Genomic DNA, 15,773 nt, shown 5'->3' with positions numbered 1-15,773 from the left:
TAGCTTGGGTGGAAAGGGGGCTTGGGCGCTGATCATATGAATATATGTTCAGTCTCTAGGGCATTGTCTTGCTTCATAGGGCAACGTCACTGTCCCTTGCCTCTGCCATTCATGAGCGACCTTTAAACCTTTAATAGATGAACTCTACGGTCCTCTTACCAAATTTGGATCAGTTAAAATATTGGAATATTTATTTGGCTCTGAGTTCACATTCCCCTAAAAGGCCAAATAAATATTTCTGAAAAAAAAAAAAAACGGGTATAATCGTAAAAATAATCCTGCTAATATCGTTGGCTGAGGCAACTACCTACTTAATAAGGTCTTTTTTCATCATATATAAAATTCTTATAAGCTCCGAAAGGCATATCAACTATACAGTTTTGTCTTAAACGTCATAACCGCTTAGCCGGGAGAATAGTGGACTTCGTGCCTAAGTGGTTCCCTTAACAGATTTTCCGAATGGCATCACCTCCTACCCTGCTGGGAGCCACGGGCTATTCGCAGTGGATATTTTCTCGTGAACGAGTCTACCCACTCCGGGAAGTTGAACGCTAGCTGGTCACTGAAAGTTGCTACGTTCATATTCCCCCATTGTGCTAATGTGTTAACTATTAACCAGAATATTTTCCTCCTTTTTCTCTTAGTTTTTTTTTTTATTCTTTCCTGGTTTTCGTCAGTCTTTATTCCAAACTACTGTCGAGTACGCGACCCGTCAACAATGATGGCGAAATATTTAGATAGATATGCACAAACAGGCACATTCACTCCCTTCTCACCAGGATATGACTACTCCCTCTCCCCCTATCCGAGGGACAGGGAGAGCTGAACGTGACCGAAAAGATTATATATATATATATATATATATATATATATATATATATATATATATATACCAAGACACTTGCTCATTATTATATAGGGGAGATTGATACCTTGATGTGTTCCATGTGATTATTAAGAGTAGTTTTCCAGAAGAACTGCAAAAAGTTACATTTTACGTCTTAGTAAAATTTGTAAACATTTCAGAGAGGGCAAAAATACATACATACATATATATATATATTATATATATATATATATATATATATATATATATATATATATATATATATATATATATATATATATATATATATATATATATATATATATATATATATATATATATATATTATACGAAATCGTTCTTTTATAAGGAAATAGTTTTTAAAGTAGAGTAAATGAAGTACCATACAACATACGGCTATGATAATATTATCACATAAAAGATATGATAATTCTTAGACCTGAGTAATGACCCTAAAGGAAAAGAACACGAAACCATGTGTTTATCATTCGATAAAACCCACTTCCCTTAAAAAAAAAAATAATAATGAAAAATAAAAGAAAACAGATGACAAAGAATCGACAATTCAAAAGAAATGAAAAGGAACAAAAGCAAATGCCTTAAGAAGATGAATATGACTTCCACAATCTTTAGAAATTTGTCTCTTACTAGCGAGACAACAACCACGTTGGAGCACCTAATGTCTCTCGAACGAAACATATTTACCCCAGTCATAGAAACTTCCTTTTCCCTCCTCACTTGTCCTCAATGAATCCTATCTCTCATTTCATACCTCTCTCCTGTGCCTTCAGGGACAGCGTATGAGAGAGAGAGGACAATCGGATAAAGGGAGAGCCGTCCTACCGTCCCTATTTTGCAATTAATTTCGGAGACGCGAGAAAACTTTTCCACGTCCATGAATACGATCCCTGGAAGTGAGTAGACTCGGTCGCCTAAGATTCCATTTACCCCGGAAGAACCTTTTTGCTTGGCTCTTTACTCTTCCTTCTTTTGACTAGGAGTATATTTTTCAGTGAAGAAGATGAGAGAGAGAGAGAGAGAGAGAGAGAGAGAGAGAGAGAGAGAGAGAGAGAGAGAGAGAGAGAGAGAGAGAGAGAGAGAGAGAATGTTATAAAATATCTTGCTAACCCTGTGAAATGAAATATCTTGCTAACACTGTGAACATTATTAACATTCTGACACTCTCATTATGGAAATGCTGCTCTCCATGAATAGTGAATCTTCTACCTTTTTACCAATCATTTTTTTTTTTAAATAATGAATAATAGAAAATTAGGAATAAGATTCTTGTTCTATTATACGTTTGGCTTCACACTTGGTTTATTCATTTTATAAATAATAAATAAACTAAATTAGGAATAAGATTCTTGGCTTAACACTTGGTAAGCTCCATTCTATAAATGATAAGTGATGTTTCATGGGGAAGAAATTTGCATTAATTTTTGAAGCTTTAAGTTTTTTTATATGATATCTCATTAATTTTTTAGTATCGTTTACATCAATGATTCATTGTGCACATGCAAGAAGTTTTCTGTGCAAGAACAAGTTACAGGCTACATTAATCATCCTATTTGCTTAAGATTTTCCTTATGGTACATGTTCTGATATAATATATTCTTCGATCGAAGTTTACTTAATCCACTTAGAACTCCAATTCAAAAGCAGGAATAAAGGAGTAATCAGTTTTCGTAAACATTTTTTTTATCCTCTAAGAAGATCTTATACGGACGTTACTATGGAATGTCAAACAAGATATAACTGAAGTCCAGGCTTGGGAGGTAGAATCAACCGAGATCGAGGCTTGGGAGGCCGAATCGACAGAGCTCGGGGCTTGGGGGGTAGAATCAACCGAGATCGAGGCTTGGGAGGCCGAATCGACCGAGCTCGGGGCTTGGGAGGCCGAATCGACCGAGCTCGAGGCTTGGAAGGTCAAATCGACCGAGCTCGAGGCTTGTGAGGTCGAATCGACCGAGCTCGGGGCGTGGGAGGCCGAATCGACCGAGATCGGGGCTTAGGAGGCCGAATCGACCGAGCTCGAGGCTTGGGAGGCCGAATCGACCGAACTCGAGGCTTGGGAGGCCGAATCGACCGAGCTCGAGGCTTGGGAGGCCGAATCGACCGAGCTCGAGGCTTGGGAGGCCGAATCGACAGAGATCGGGGCTTGGGAGGCCGAATCGACCGAGATCGGGGCTTGGGAGGTAGAATGGACCGAGATCAAGGCTTGCGAGGTAGAATCGACCGAGATCGAGGCTTGCGAGGTAGAATCGACCGAGATCGAGGCTTGGGAGGCCGAATCAACCGAGTTCAAGGCTTGGGAGGTCGAATCGACCGAGCTCGGGGCTTGGGAGGTCGAATCGACCGAGATCGGGGCTTGGGAGGCCGAATCGACCGAGCTCGAGGCTTGGGAGGCCAAATCGACCGAGCTTGAGGCTTGGGAGGCCAAATCGACCGAGCTTGAGGCTTGGGAGGTCAAATCGACCGAGCTCGAGGCTTGGGAGGCCGAATCGACCGACCTCGGGGCTTGGGAGGTCGAATCGACTGAGCACGGGGCTTGGGAGGCCGAAACGACCGAGCTCGTGGCTTGGGAGGTAGAATGGACCGAGATCGAGGCTTGCGAGGTAGAATCAATATAGATCGATACTTGGAGGTAGTATAAACAGAAATCGATACTTGGAGGTAGAATCAACATAGATCGATACTTGGAGGTAGAATCAACAGAAATCGATACTTGGAGGTAGAATCAACATAGATCGATACTTGGAGGTAGAATCAACCGAGATCGAAACTTGGAGGTAGAATCAACCAAGGTTGAAACTAGAGTTAGAATCAATCGAGATTGAAATTTATATGTAGTATAAGTTCAGTCTCTAAGATATTGTCCTGTCCCTTGCCTCTGCTATTTTATAAATAACATTTAAACTTGTCAACTTAGTAATAGGGTTTTTGGCAAAGCTGATAGGTTTAACTGCTGAATCAGCAGTAGCTATTGCCTGGTCTAACCTGAACCTAGCCATTTAAAGATAGATGCTTGGGGGTTTTGTAGTAAAAGTTTTAGAAGATTTAAATTATTTTCACAAAGTATCAGATTTAAAAAGTTTAGTGGATTTAAATTATTTTCACAAAGTATCAGATTTTAAAATTTAGAGGATTTAAACTATTTTCACAAAGTATTAGATTTAAAAGGTTTAGAAAATTTAAATTATTTTCACAAAGTATCGGATTCAAAAGGTTTAGAATATTTTAAATTATTTTCACAAAGTATCAGATTTAGAAGGTTTAGAAGATTTTAAATTATTTTCACAAAGTATCAGAATTATGTAGGACTTACTAAGTTCTTACGTAGATCATTTTGAATATAGACATTTGATATCTTAAAGAAGTGCCGCTTAAGTTATTACTTTGGCAAAAAAGTGGACGTATTTCGATTGTAGAATGAATGACTTGATATGTGACGGGTGGCAATTTCTCTTAATGCATTTAAGTTCAGCAAGATAAAAGACTGAAAAAAAATGTCTTGTCATAATTATACTTTCCCTTTCCGTGATATCTCATTTTTCTCTCATTTTTCTCAAATCGCCTGAAATAACATACAAAAATCAGACTATATATCAGTTTAGTGAGATCGGTGTTACTCTATGGACATGAGTCATGGTAAGATAATGAAACAATCTCAAATAAATTTAGTAGATTTGAGAACAAAGCCCTCAGAGGGATATTGGGAGTTAAATGGCAGGACAGAATTAGAAATGAAACTATAAGAGAGATTACTCGAGTGCCATATGTGGATGAGATCATGATGATGGGTAGATGAAGATGGTTTGGGCATGCTACTCGCACTCCCCATGAGAGATTAATCTACCAAACGTTCAGCTGGGCTCCACAAGGTACTAGAAGAGTTGGAAGACCCAGGCCTACATGGCTGAGGACTACCAAGCGCGAAATAGGAGATGATGAATGGAGAAGTATTGAATTAAAAGCTCAAGATAGAGACGACTGGCGAAATCTAACCGAGGCCCTTTGCGTCAATAGGCGTAGGAGGAGATGATGATGATATCCTATTTACTCGTCTTGTAGACTTGTCAAAAATGATTGTCATTTTGATGTCTGACGTTTATGCAACATAAAGAAACCATTTAATTTCTATGGCTTTCAAACAATTTAGGAATTTTATTTTGTTTTATGGCTCTTATCTATTGGATTCAACTTCGGTTTTTTTTTTTTTTTTTTTTTTTTTTTTTTTGTAGGCCTATCGGAATGTGATTGGATGTATCTACGCCTTTATTGAACTCTGTAAAAGTAAATTCTTAGTTTGAAAATTACAAAAATCCTATAATGAAGGAATATTCTTTCCCACCTTAAGGTACATTTATCGTTACTATAGTTAATTTTCTTTCCCTATATTATTATCATTACTTGCTAAGCTACAACCCTAGTTGGAAAAGCAGGATGCTATAAGCCCAAGGGCTCCAACGGGGAAAATAGCCTAGTGAGAAAAGGAAATAAGGAAATAAATTACAAGAGAAGTTTAAGGAACAATAATAACATCTATCTAAATAATCCATATAAAAACTATAAAAACGTAAATACAGATCGAATTTTGCCTTGCAAACTTTCGTGTGAACCTTACTCTAGCCATTTTTTCAAAAGTCGAAAAAACTCGTATTTATTATTCATCTGGCACTCACATCACCCATTTTCCTTAAAAGCCCGTCGTATTTCTTTATTCCAAGCGTTATTTATCCTTTCCCAGAATAAAAACCTTTCATGGAGACCACATCCCTCCATTTTCCCCTTTTATCCAGCTGCTCTGGAGATTGGATAAGCCGAGGATAAATCTCACGAAAAGTAAAAGATAAACATTTTTGTCTGAGGCAAACGGATTGGCAACCCAGAGGACGGACAGCTCGAATATGATATATATACCTGTTGCTAAAGCGATAGCTTTAGGTAAGATTAAGGTAGTCAGTTAATATCAGGCAGATGCATTGTAGAGAGAGAGAGAGAGAGAGAGAGAGAGAGGAGAGAGAGAGAGAGAGAGAGAGGCAAACACACAGATGTATAGATTTTATCAATAACAATTAATTTTCCAACAGGGGGTGGCGCTAGAAAGAAGAGTTTTCAAAAGATTATCAGTATCATTCACAGCCCCAACCCCCTATAAAAAGGATCATAAACAGCTTGTTGAGCTCAGTAACGCACACTGCGTCATTACCTTTAAAATTTTAAGCACTGATGTGCGTTCTGTGTAACAAGATACTTCCCTTTCCAACAGTTCTTTTCCCCTATCTATCCTATCCTCTCCTTCTCTTTTCATTCTTTCTAAGTGTTCAGACCATATCAGTACACAAATCAATCCATTCACGTATGCGATCATTTCTACCTAGTTGACTATCTCCAAATTTCTAACCTTTGCTTTTCTTGTGCCGTGTACATTAGATATGTACATAATCGTGTTAGCTTTAACATTTACTACATTTAAGAGCAAACTGAAAAAGATCACATAAAGCAGCATAGTTATAAACTAGATTTTACAAGTGATGGAAAAACAGTTGATAACTAGCAACAGACGCAATTTTGATTTGGCAGATAAAGGTGAATCGTGGAAAGTTGCGCTTGCGCATGCCAATTCTAAAGGGTTAAATGAAGGTTTATCGTGTTACGGGTTTAGCAACAAGAGCCCGTGTCTTGCATATAGTAAAATCAAGAAATGTGTATCGTAGGTTATGCTCGCCGCTGAAGGGTTTGGGTAAAAGGTTCTCTCGGTTAAGGACAAGTTAGGTCAACATTTCATCAAAGATATTGACCCATTTTAAGACTATGGTTATAAAAAATGGAAGGTTTGTATGCGGGCAATTAAAGATTTGAAAACATCTGGGAATTTCTTTCTTGTATACAAACCAATTACACACCCTCCCTTCTTTTTTGGCCATTTATTTCCCTTATATTTCAGCTCTATTGAAAACAAGTGATAGTTTTTTGACCGTGGATGTTAGGGGGAGAAAAGATAAGAAATAGAATGAATGTAGGAATTAATGGCGGAAAAGAGTTTGAGCGTTATTTAGAATCTGGGGAAAAGAAAAAAGATAAAAAAAGAATAGAGAATTAAAAAGGAAACGCCGAGAGATTTCTTCTGGCAAAGACATGGGTGTGCACACAGCAAAGAGCTCAATATATTTCCTTTTGTGTAAAGAGAGAGAGAGAGAGAGAGAGAGAGAGAGAGAGAGAGAGAGAGAGAGAGAGAGAGAGAGATGTATGGGCATCTTTCGTCAATATCAAGTCATTTTTTTCAAAAGGGGTTGACGCTAGAAAGAAGAGCTTTCAAAAAATTATCAGCATCATTCACTGCTCCCCCTCCTAAAAGGATCATAAACAGCTCGTTGAGCTCCGTAACGCACACCGCGTCATTTCCCTATAAGTACGGACGTGCCTCTTGTGTAAAAATACATTTTCTTTCTAATATTTCTTTCCCCTTATCTATCCTATCCTCTCCTTATCTTTTCATTCTTTCTACATGATCAAACCATCTCAGCACACAGATCAACCCTTTCACCTACGCGATCATTTCTACCAAATTGACGTATCTCCACATTTCTAACCTTACCTGTTCTCATGCCGTGTATATTAGATATGTACATAATCGTGTTAGCTTTAACATCAACTACTTCACTTAAGAGCAAATAGAAAAAGATCACATAAAGAAGTATAGTTATAATTTAGATTTTACAAGTGATGGAAAAACAGTTGTACTTGAAAAAAAAAAATGCAATTTTGATCTGGTAGATAAAGGTGAATCTTGGAAAGCTGCGCATTCCAATTCTAATGGGTTCAAAGAAAGTTTATCAGGAAAATGTGTTTAGCAACAAGAGCCCGTGTCTTGCATATAGTAAAATCAAGAAAGGTTTATCGTAGCCTATGCTCGCCATAGAAGAGATAGGGTAAAAGGTTCTCTTGGTTAAGGATAATTTAGGTCAAAATTCAAAACAAAGATATTAACCCGTTTTCAGACTATGGTTATGAAAAAAATTTGAAGGTTTGTATGCGAGCAATTAAAGATGTGAAAACATCTGGGTATTTTTTTCCTGCATACAAACCAATTACACACCCTCTTCTTTGTTGGCTATTTTCTTTTCCTTATATTTCAGCTCTATTGAAAACAAGGGATAGATTTTTGACTGTGGATGTTAGGGTAAGAAAAGATAAGAAATTTAATAAATGTAGGATTTATTAGTGGAAAAGAGTTTGAGCGTTATTTACAGTTTGGGGAAAGGAAAAAGGATAAAAAAAATAGATAATTAAAAAGGAAACGCCGAAAGATTTTTTCTACCAAAGACATGGGTGCACATACAGCAAAGAGCTCGATATATTTCCTTTAGTGAGAGAGAGAGAGAGAGAGAGAGAGAGAGAGAGAGAGAGAGAGAGAGAGAGAGAGAGAGAGAGAACTCACAGATGTATGTGTATCTTTTGTCAATATCAAGTCATGTATTCAAAACAGAGGGTAACGCTAGAAAGAAGAGCTTTAAAAAAATTATCAGTATCATTCACCGCGCCCCCCCCCCCCCACATAAGGATCATAAACAGTTCGTTGAGCTTAGTAACGCACATGCGTTATTTACCTTTAAAATTTTAAGTACTGATGTGCTTCCTTTGTAACAAGATATTTCCTTTCCAACATTTCTTTCCCTCTATATATCCTCTCCTTCTCTTTTCATTCTTTCTACATGATCAGACCATCGCAGCACACATATCAATTCTTTCACCTATGCAATCATTTCTACCAAGTTGACGTATCTCCATATTTCTAACCTTTTCTTTTCTCATGCCGTGTATATTAGATATGTACCTAATCACGTTACCTTTAACATTTGATACTTCACTTAAGAGCAAATAGAAAAAGATCACATATATAAGTATAGCTATAATTTAGATTTTACAAGTGATGGAAAAACAGTCGTACTTGAAAAAGATGCAATTTCGATCTGGTATATAAAAGGTGAATCTTGGAAAGTTGCCCATGCCAATTCTTATGGGTACAAAGCAAATTTATCATGTTACGTGTTTAGCAACAAGAGCCTGTGTCTTGCATATAGTAGAATCAAGAACGGTTTATCGTAGCTTATACTCGCCATAGAAGGGTTATGGTAAAAGGTTCTCTTGGTTAAGGATAAGTTAGGTCAAAATACAAAAAAAAGTTATTGATCCATTTTCTGACCATGGTTATGAAAAAAAAAATGAAGGTTTGTATGCGAGCAATTAAAGATGTGAAAACATCTGGCTATTCCTTTCCTGCATACAAACACCAATTACACACCCTCTTCTTTGTTGGGTATTTTCTTTTCCTTATATTTCAGCTCTATTGAAAACAAGGGATAGATTTTTGACTGTGGATGCTAGGGGGAGAAAAGTTAAGAATTAGAATGAATGTAGGAATTAACGGCGGAAAAGAGTTCGAGCGTTATTTAGAATCTGGGGAAAAGAAAAAAGATAAAAAAGAATAGAGAATTAAAAAGGAAACGCTGAGAGATTTCTTCTGGCAAAGACATGGGTGTGCACACAGCAAAGAGCTCGATATATTTCCTTTTGCGTAGAGAGAGAGAGAGAGAGAGAGAGAGAGAGAGAGAGAGAGAGAGAGAGAGAGAGAGAGAGAAATGCAAACGCACAGATGTATGTGTATCTTTCGTCAATATCAAGTCATTTTTCCATAAAGGGGGTGACGCTAGAAAGAAGAGCTTTCAAAAAATGATCAGCCTCATTCACTGCTCCCCCTCCTAAAAAGGCTCATAAACAGCTCGTTGAGCTCCGTAACGCACACCGCGTCATTTACCTATAAGTACGGACGTGCTTCCTGTGTAAGAATACATTTAATTCCATTTATTTCCCCCTATCTATCCTATCCTCTCCTTATCTTTTCATTCTTTCTACATGATCAGACCATCTCAGCACACAGATCAACCCTTTCACCTATATCGACCATTTCTACAAAGTTGACATATCTCCACATTTCTAACCTTTTCAATTCTTAAAATGTGTATATTAGATATGTACCTAATCGTGTAAGTATTAACATTTAATACTTCATTTAAGAGCAAATTGAAAAAGATCACATAAAGAAGTATAGTTATAATTTAGATTTTACAACAAGTGATGGAAAAACAGTTATACTTGAAAAGATGAAAGTTCGATCTGGTATGTAAAGGTGAACCTTGGAAAGTTGCCAATTCTAATGGGTTCAAAGAAAATTTATCATGTCACGGGTTAAGCAACAAGAGCCCGTGTCTTGCATATAGTAAAATCAAAAAAGGTTTATCGTACCCTATGTTCGCCATAGAAGAGTTGTGGTGAAAGGTTCCTTTGGTTAAGGACAAGTTAGGTCAAAATTAAAAACAAAGATATTAACCCGTTTTCAGACTATGGTTATGAAAAAAAAATTGAAGGTTTGTATGCGAGCAATTAAAGATGTGAAAACATCTGGGTATTTTTTTTCTTGCATACAAACACCAATTACACACCCTCTTGTTTGTTGGCTATTTTCTTTTCCTTATATTTGAGCTCTATTGAAAACAAAGGATAGTTTTTTGACTGTGGATGTTACGGGGAGAAAGGATAAGAAATAGAATGAATGCAGGATTTATTGGTGGAAAAGAGTTTGAGCCTAATTTAGAATCTGGGGAAAAGAAGAAAAAAGATAAAAAAAAGAATAGAGAATTAAAAAGGAAACGCCAAGAGATTTCTTTTGGCAAAGACATAGGTGCACATACAGCAAAGAGCTCGTTATATTTCCTTTAGTGGAGAGAGAGAGAGAGAGAGAGAGAGAGAGAGAGAGAGAGAGAGAGAGAGAGAGAGAGATAGACTCAAACTCACATATGTATGTGTATCTTTTGTCAATATCAAGTCATGTATTCATAACAGGGAGTAACGCTAGAAAGGAGAGCTTTAAAAAAATTATCAGTATCATTCACCGACACCCCCTCCCCTCCCCTATAAGGATCATAAACAGTTCGTTGAGCTTAGTAACGCACATGCGTTATTTACCTTTAAAAGTTTAAGTACTGATGTGCTTCCTTTGTAACAAGACATTTACTTTCAAACATTTTTTTTCCCTTATCTATCCCCTCCTTTTATCATTCTTTCTACATGATCAGACCATCTCAGCACACAGATCAACCCTCTTACCTATGCGATCATTTCTACCAAGTTGACGTATCTCCACATATCTAACCTTTACCTTTTATATTCCGTGTATATTAGATATGTACCTAATCATGTTAGCTTTAACATTTACTACTTCACTTAAGAGCAACTTTAAAAAGATCACAAAGAAGTAAAGTTATAATCTAGATTTTACAAGTGATGGAAAAACAGTTGTACTTGAAAAAAAAAAAATGCAATTTTGATCTGGTAGATAAAGGTGAATCTTGGAAAGCTGTGCATGCGCATTCCAATTCTAATGGGTTCAAAGAAAGGTTATAAGGAAAAAGTGTTTAGCAACAAGAGCCCGTGTCTTGCATATAGTAAAATCAAGAAAGGTTTATCGTAGCCTATGCTCGCCATAGAAGAGATAGGGTAAAAGGTTCTCTTGGTTAAGGATAATTTAGGTCAAAATTTCATCAAAGATACTGAGCCATTTTCAGACCATGGGTATGGAAAAAAATTTGAAGGTTTGTATGCGAGCAATTAAAGATGTGAAAACATCTGGGTATTTTTTTTCTTGCATACAAACACCAATCATACACCCTCTTCTTTGTTGGCTATTTTCTTTTCCTTATATTTCAGCTCTATGGAAAACAAGGGATAGATTTTTGACTGTGGATGTTAGGGGGAGAAAAGATAAGAAATAGATTGAATGTAGGACTTAATGGCGGAAAAGAGTTTAAACGTAATTTAGAATCTGGGGAAGAGAACAAAGATAATAAAATAGAGAATTAAAAAGGAAACGCCGAGAGATTTCTTTTGGCAAGGACAAGGGTGTGCACACAGCTGGATATATTTCCTTTTGTGGAGAGAGAGAGAGAGAGAGAGAGAGAGAGAGAGAGAGAGAGAGAGAGTACTGAGATAACCAGAAAATAAATGAATAAAAAAATAAGAATAAGCTTATAACTTGACGAGTAAAATACCTAAACTGAATAACTTTTAATATAAGAAAAAGAAATGAGGACCAGAAGATATTCAAAGCTTATGAATACATTAACTACCACCAATATTATTATTATTATTATTATTATTATTATTATTATTATCATTATTAATTCCTTTTACGTATGTTCTTCTGTTGTTAAAGTATTTATTTACTTTTGGGTTTAGCAATTCATTAATGGTACGTTTAATCGTTAACCATTAACTAGATCTCTATTAAGGGATTCAGCAACCCCAGATCTACATTCAAGAGATGAAATTGATGCAAAGAGAGTAGCATCATCTGCATAACCAACAAGCTTGGTTTCTAGGCCAAACCACATGTCATGTGTAGAGTATGAAAAGTAATGGGCCAAGAACACTACTCTGAGGAACACCAGTCAAAAATGACTACTAAATATTTACATATATATGCACACACGCTCACGCACAGTATACCTCTCGTCTCACCATGGTATGACTACTCGCCTTCCCCCTAACTCGCGGGATGAGGAGAGACACAGTAGTTATACGTCTGGCAAAGCCGCTGAGCGTAACCGGAAAGAATATATATTTGTATATATATATATATATATATATATATATATATGTATGTATATATATGTATATGTATGTGTGTATATATAAATATATATATATATATATATATATATATATATATATATATATATATATATATATATATATATTACTGTATATATATATATATATATATAGAGAGAGAGAGAGAGAGAGAGAGAGAGAGAGAGAGAGAGAGAGAGAGAGAGAGAGAGAGAGACTAGTTCTTTATAATAAAGGGGAGATAGTAATTATTACTAAGGAATGGCATTCAAGTTTAAAGAGTAAAAGCTCTTCCATAAATAATCCTCCTAAAAATATTTAGGAAATCGTTAATATCTCCAGATTATTTTCCTCTCTTAAATCAAAATAAAATAATTCATATCCTCTCAAAGACAAGTGTTACAGGTGAGCAAGTTGATTGGTATGCAAAAGTGATCGGGTCGAAAAGTCTTGAATATAGACAATAGGGGGAGAATTGAGAAATTTGTGACGGGCCGAGAGAAGGTTGTGACTCAAAGACAGAATGAAAGCAACTGAGTGAGTTTATTATGGAACACTCTCCTTTATATACAAAAGCTCAATGCAGCAGGAAATTTCATGTTCAAAACCGATACCGTTAACGGTGAGAAAAACAGGCATGTTTATTCAGGTTCTTTTTGGTGCAAAGGAAAAGCGAAGATACAAGCATAATATATACACAGAATGAACTATGTGCGATCGTGTGACACACGGTTGGTACAAATTAGGAAGACTTGGCGTTTTGGGAAAGGATTTTATTTACGTTTCCTGTGATGTTGTTGTGAGTGGAACCACCATGAAGGAACAGATTTAACTACTGTGTGTAAACAGGCGTTGCAGCCTATATGGTCAATAAATTGATAATGTAATTCCTGGAGTTATTTTTTTTAACTAATGGTGCTTACTTTACACATACAGTACTTTAATGCCTTACACATAAATTTAAAATTATTTTATTTCAATTAATGATGCTCTTCTTACACCTTCTTATAATTACTTTAATACCTTACACAATTAAATTTAAAGTTATTTTATGATAATAAATAACGATAAAGAATTCTTCTGTAGAAACAGCATCAGTATTCAACTATTATAAGTTCCTAAGAATTTTCTTTATGCTTATAAAATTCATCTCGGGAATCTCTTAAACAATTACGAGTTTGCTTTCTATACGGAGGCTAAAGAGAAAAGCAACTACAGTTTCTAAATAAGAAATCACGAACAATTTTAAAAGAGAATAATGTGTCTAACGGTCTAACCAATTGCCTTGAAGCAAAATGGAAAATGTTTTAAAACTCGGAAACCATATGTTTTAGAAGAAAAGTGACAAAGAAGAGGTTAACTGCCTCCTTATGTCATTCTGCCACGAAGAAAATTATTGAATGGCCTGAGAAATAGATTGATATAATTTAGGATGCAGAGTTGCAGTTCCTTCCTTTTTGACAAAGCTCGGTACAGCAAAATAAAAATTTGTATTTTGTCTTTGGCACTGACACAGATTTTTTATGATGATATTCTAATTCATATTAGTTCCTTGATTAGATGATACCGATACTACTAATTAGTTTAAGAGTTAGTGTAGTAATTTATCTGTCTTTTTTTTTCTTTTTTTTTTGAGAAGAACCCTGCAGTCGCCATTTAAAAACTTAAAATCTTAGGCCATAAAGATTTAAAAGACCGCTCATGAATGGCAGCGGCAAGGGACAGGGCAATGCCTTGGAGACTGACCATATATTATATGATCAGTACCAAAGCCCCCTCTCCACCCAAGCTAGGACCAGCGAGGGCCAGGCAATGGCTGCTGATGACTCAGCAGATAAACCTATATATATATATATATATATATATATATATATATATATATATATATATATATACACGCACACACATGTGTGCTTGTATAAGCCTATATAATCCCACAACCGGAATGCTAATACAATAAATCTCCCTAATACGAACTCAAAACCTAAAGGGAAAGAAAAAAAAAGACAAGAAAAACAAAAAAATATAGGAAACGAGAATAATTCATCAGCATAGATTCAGGGAAGCTGGGCATAAATAATAGGCTGTTTCGTACTCTTTATCTGATTTCCCGATGGAATACAAACAGAATAGTCTGTCCTTCAGCGATAAACAGTGATAACAGAAAGTTACAAGTATTTGTCAATAATACATGGATTTTTGTTGAAGTACAGCAAGAATATAGGTTTCCCTATAAGTATTGCCTTGCTGGCCAATTACTACTAGTAATTGGCCAGCCCATTTTATCCATTTGATACCCAAGTATCGATAAATTTGTTATGAACTTTTATTATGGCAACCATAGCAAAAGAGATTGTAGATTCTTCTTTCCCATCGTTATCCCCACATTAAGTGGTTGGTTGCCTGATACGTCCTCTCCAATGCCTTCTATCAAAAGGGAAAAACCGGTATTTTATAGACCTTGGGGAAAACATTATAACAAAGATTGATGTGTAACGCCGAGAATAATCTAGAACTAGAAATATCCAAATAATTCCCTATTCAGAAAAACAAAATGTTGGCTGTTTGAGTTTCATAATTAGACCTATACCAGGAAATATATTTGAATAAAATACAGGAATATTCCTAAAACGGATACCAACTAGAAATTACTTTTTATCTTCCAGCAAAGAAACTTGGAAATATTTCTGTATATTTATTCCTGTAAATGAGCGTGATCATATAGGCCTAGCCGTTTCCCTCCGTTGAGGGAGAAAATATTTACTCTTTGCAGCTCCAGCGAGTTGCAATGAAAAATTTTATATCATGAAGAGCATCTTGGTAAATGGATTTCAATGGTAATTAGATACTAGATTAAAAAATTATCTCTCTCTCTCTCTCTCTCTCTCTCTCTCTCTCTCTCTCTCTCTCTCTCTCTCTCTCACACACACAATTTGCTCCTCTCTCTCTCTCTCTCTCTCTCTCTCTCTCTCTCTCTCTCTCTCTCTCTCTCTCTCGGATAATTACCAAAGGGTTTTTTATACGCTAATATTAAAAAATTATTATCATCCTTCTCGTATCAAATGATCTTCTTTGCAAGAGGCGAATCTTCTCATCAGAGATAGGCCTATGACGATATTAATAGCCTAACCCAAAAACTGGCATATATCTTCGCCTTTTGGAAAGTATATTAACACCATTTTCACGTCGACTAATACACTAGAAAAAGTAGCATCGCTGTTATTAGATTCAGGGA

General features: G+C 36.1%; 1 protein-coding gene across 1 annotated transcript; it reads left to right on the top strand.

The window, feature by feature from the left end:
• The first annotated feature begins 1,742 nt into the window (after positions 1-1,742).
• Positions 1,743-3,480, top strand: LOC137649180 (P-selectin glycoprotein ligand 1-like). Its single transcript, XM_068382170.1, has 3 exons — positions 1,743-1,761; positions 2,564-2,775; positions 2,866-3,480. Exons 1-3 carry the CDS (start codon positions 1,743-1,745, stop codon positions 3,478-3,480), a joined length of 846 nt encoding a protein of 281 aa, XP_068238271.1.
• Positions 3,481-15,773: the final 12,293 nt, after the last annotated feature.

This window comes from Palaemon carinicauda, chromosome 11, assembly GCF_036898095.1.
Source record: "Palaemon carinicauda isolate YSFRI2023 chromosome 11, ASM3689809v2, whole genome shotgun sequence".
Classification (NCBI taxonomy): Eukaryota; Metazoa; Arthropoda; class Malacostraca; order Decapoda; family Palaemonidae; genus Palaemon; species Palaemon carinicauda.
This window is presented reverse-complemented; position numbering and strand designations above follow the sequence as displayed.

Bases quoted from the DNA above. Each gene is read 5' to 3' on its own strand.
- LOC137649180 (XM_068382170.1), top strand. The intron at 2,776-2,865 runs GTCAAATCGACC...GGGGCTTAGGAG, and splicing joins CCGAGCTCGAGGCTTGGAAG to GCCGAATCGACCGAGCTCGA.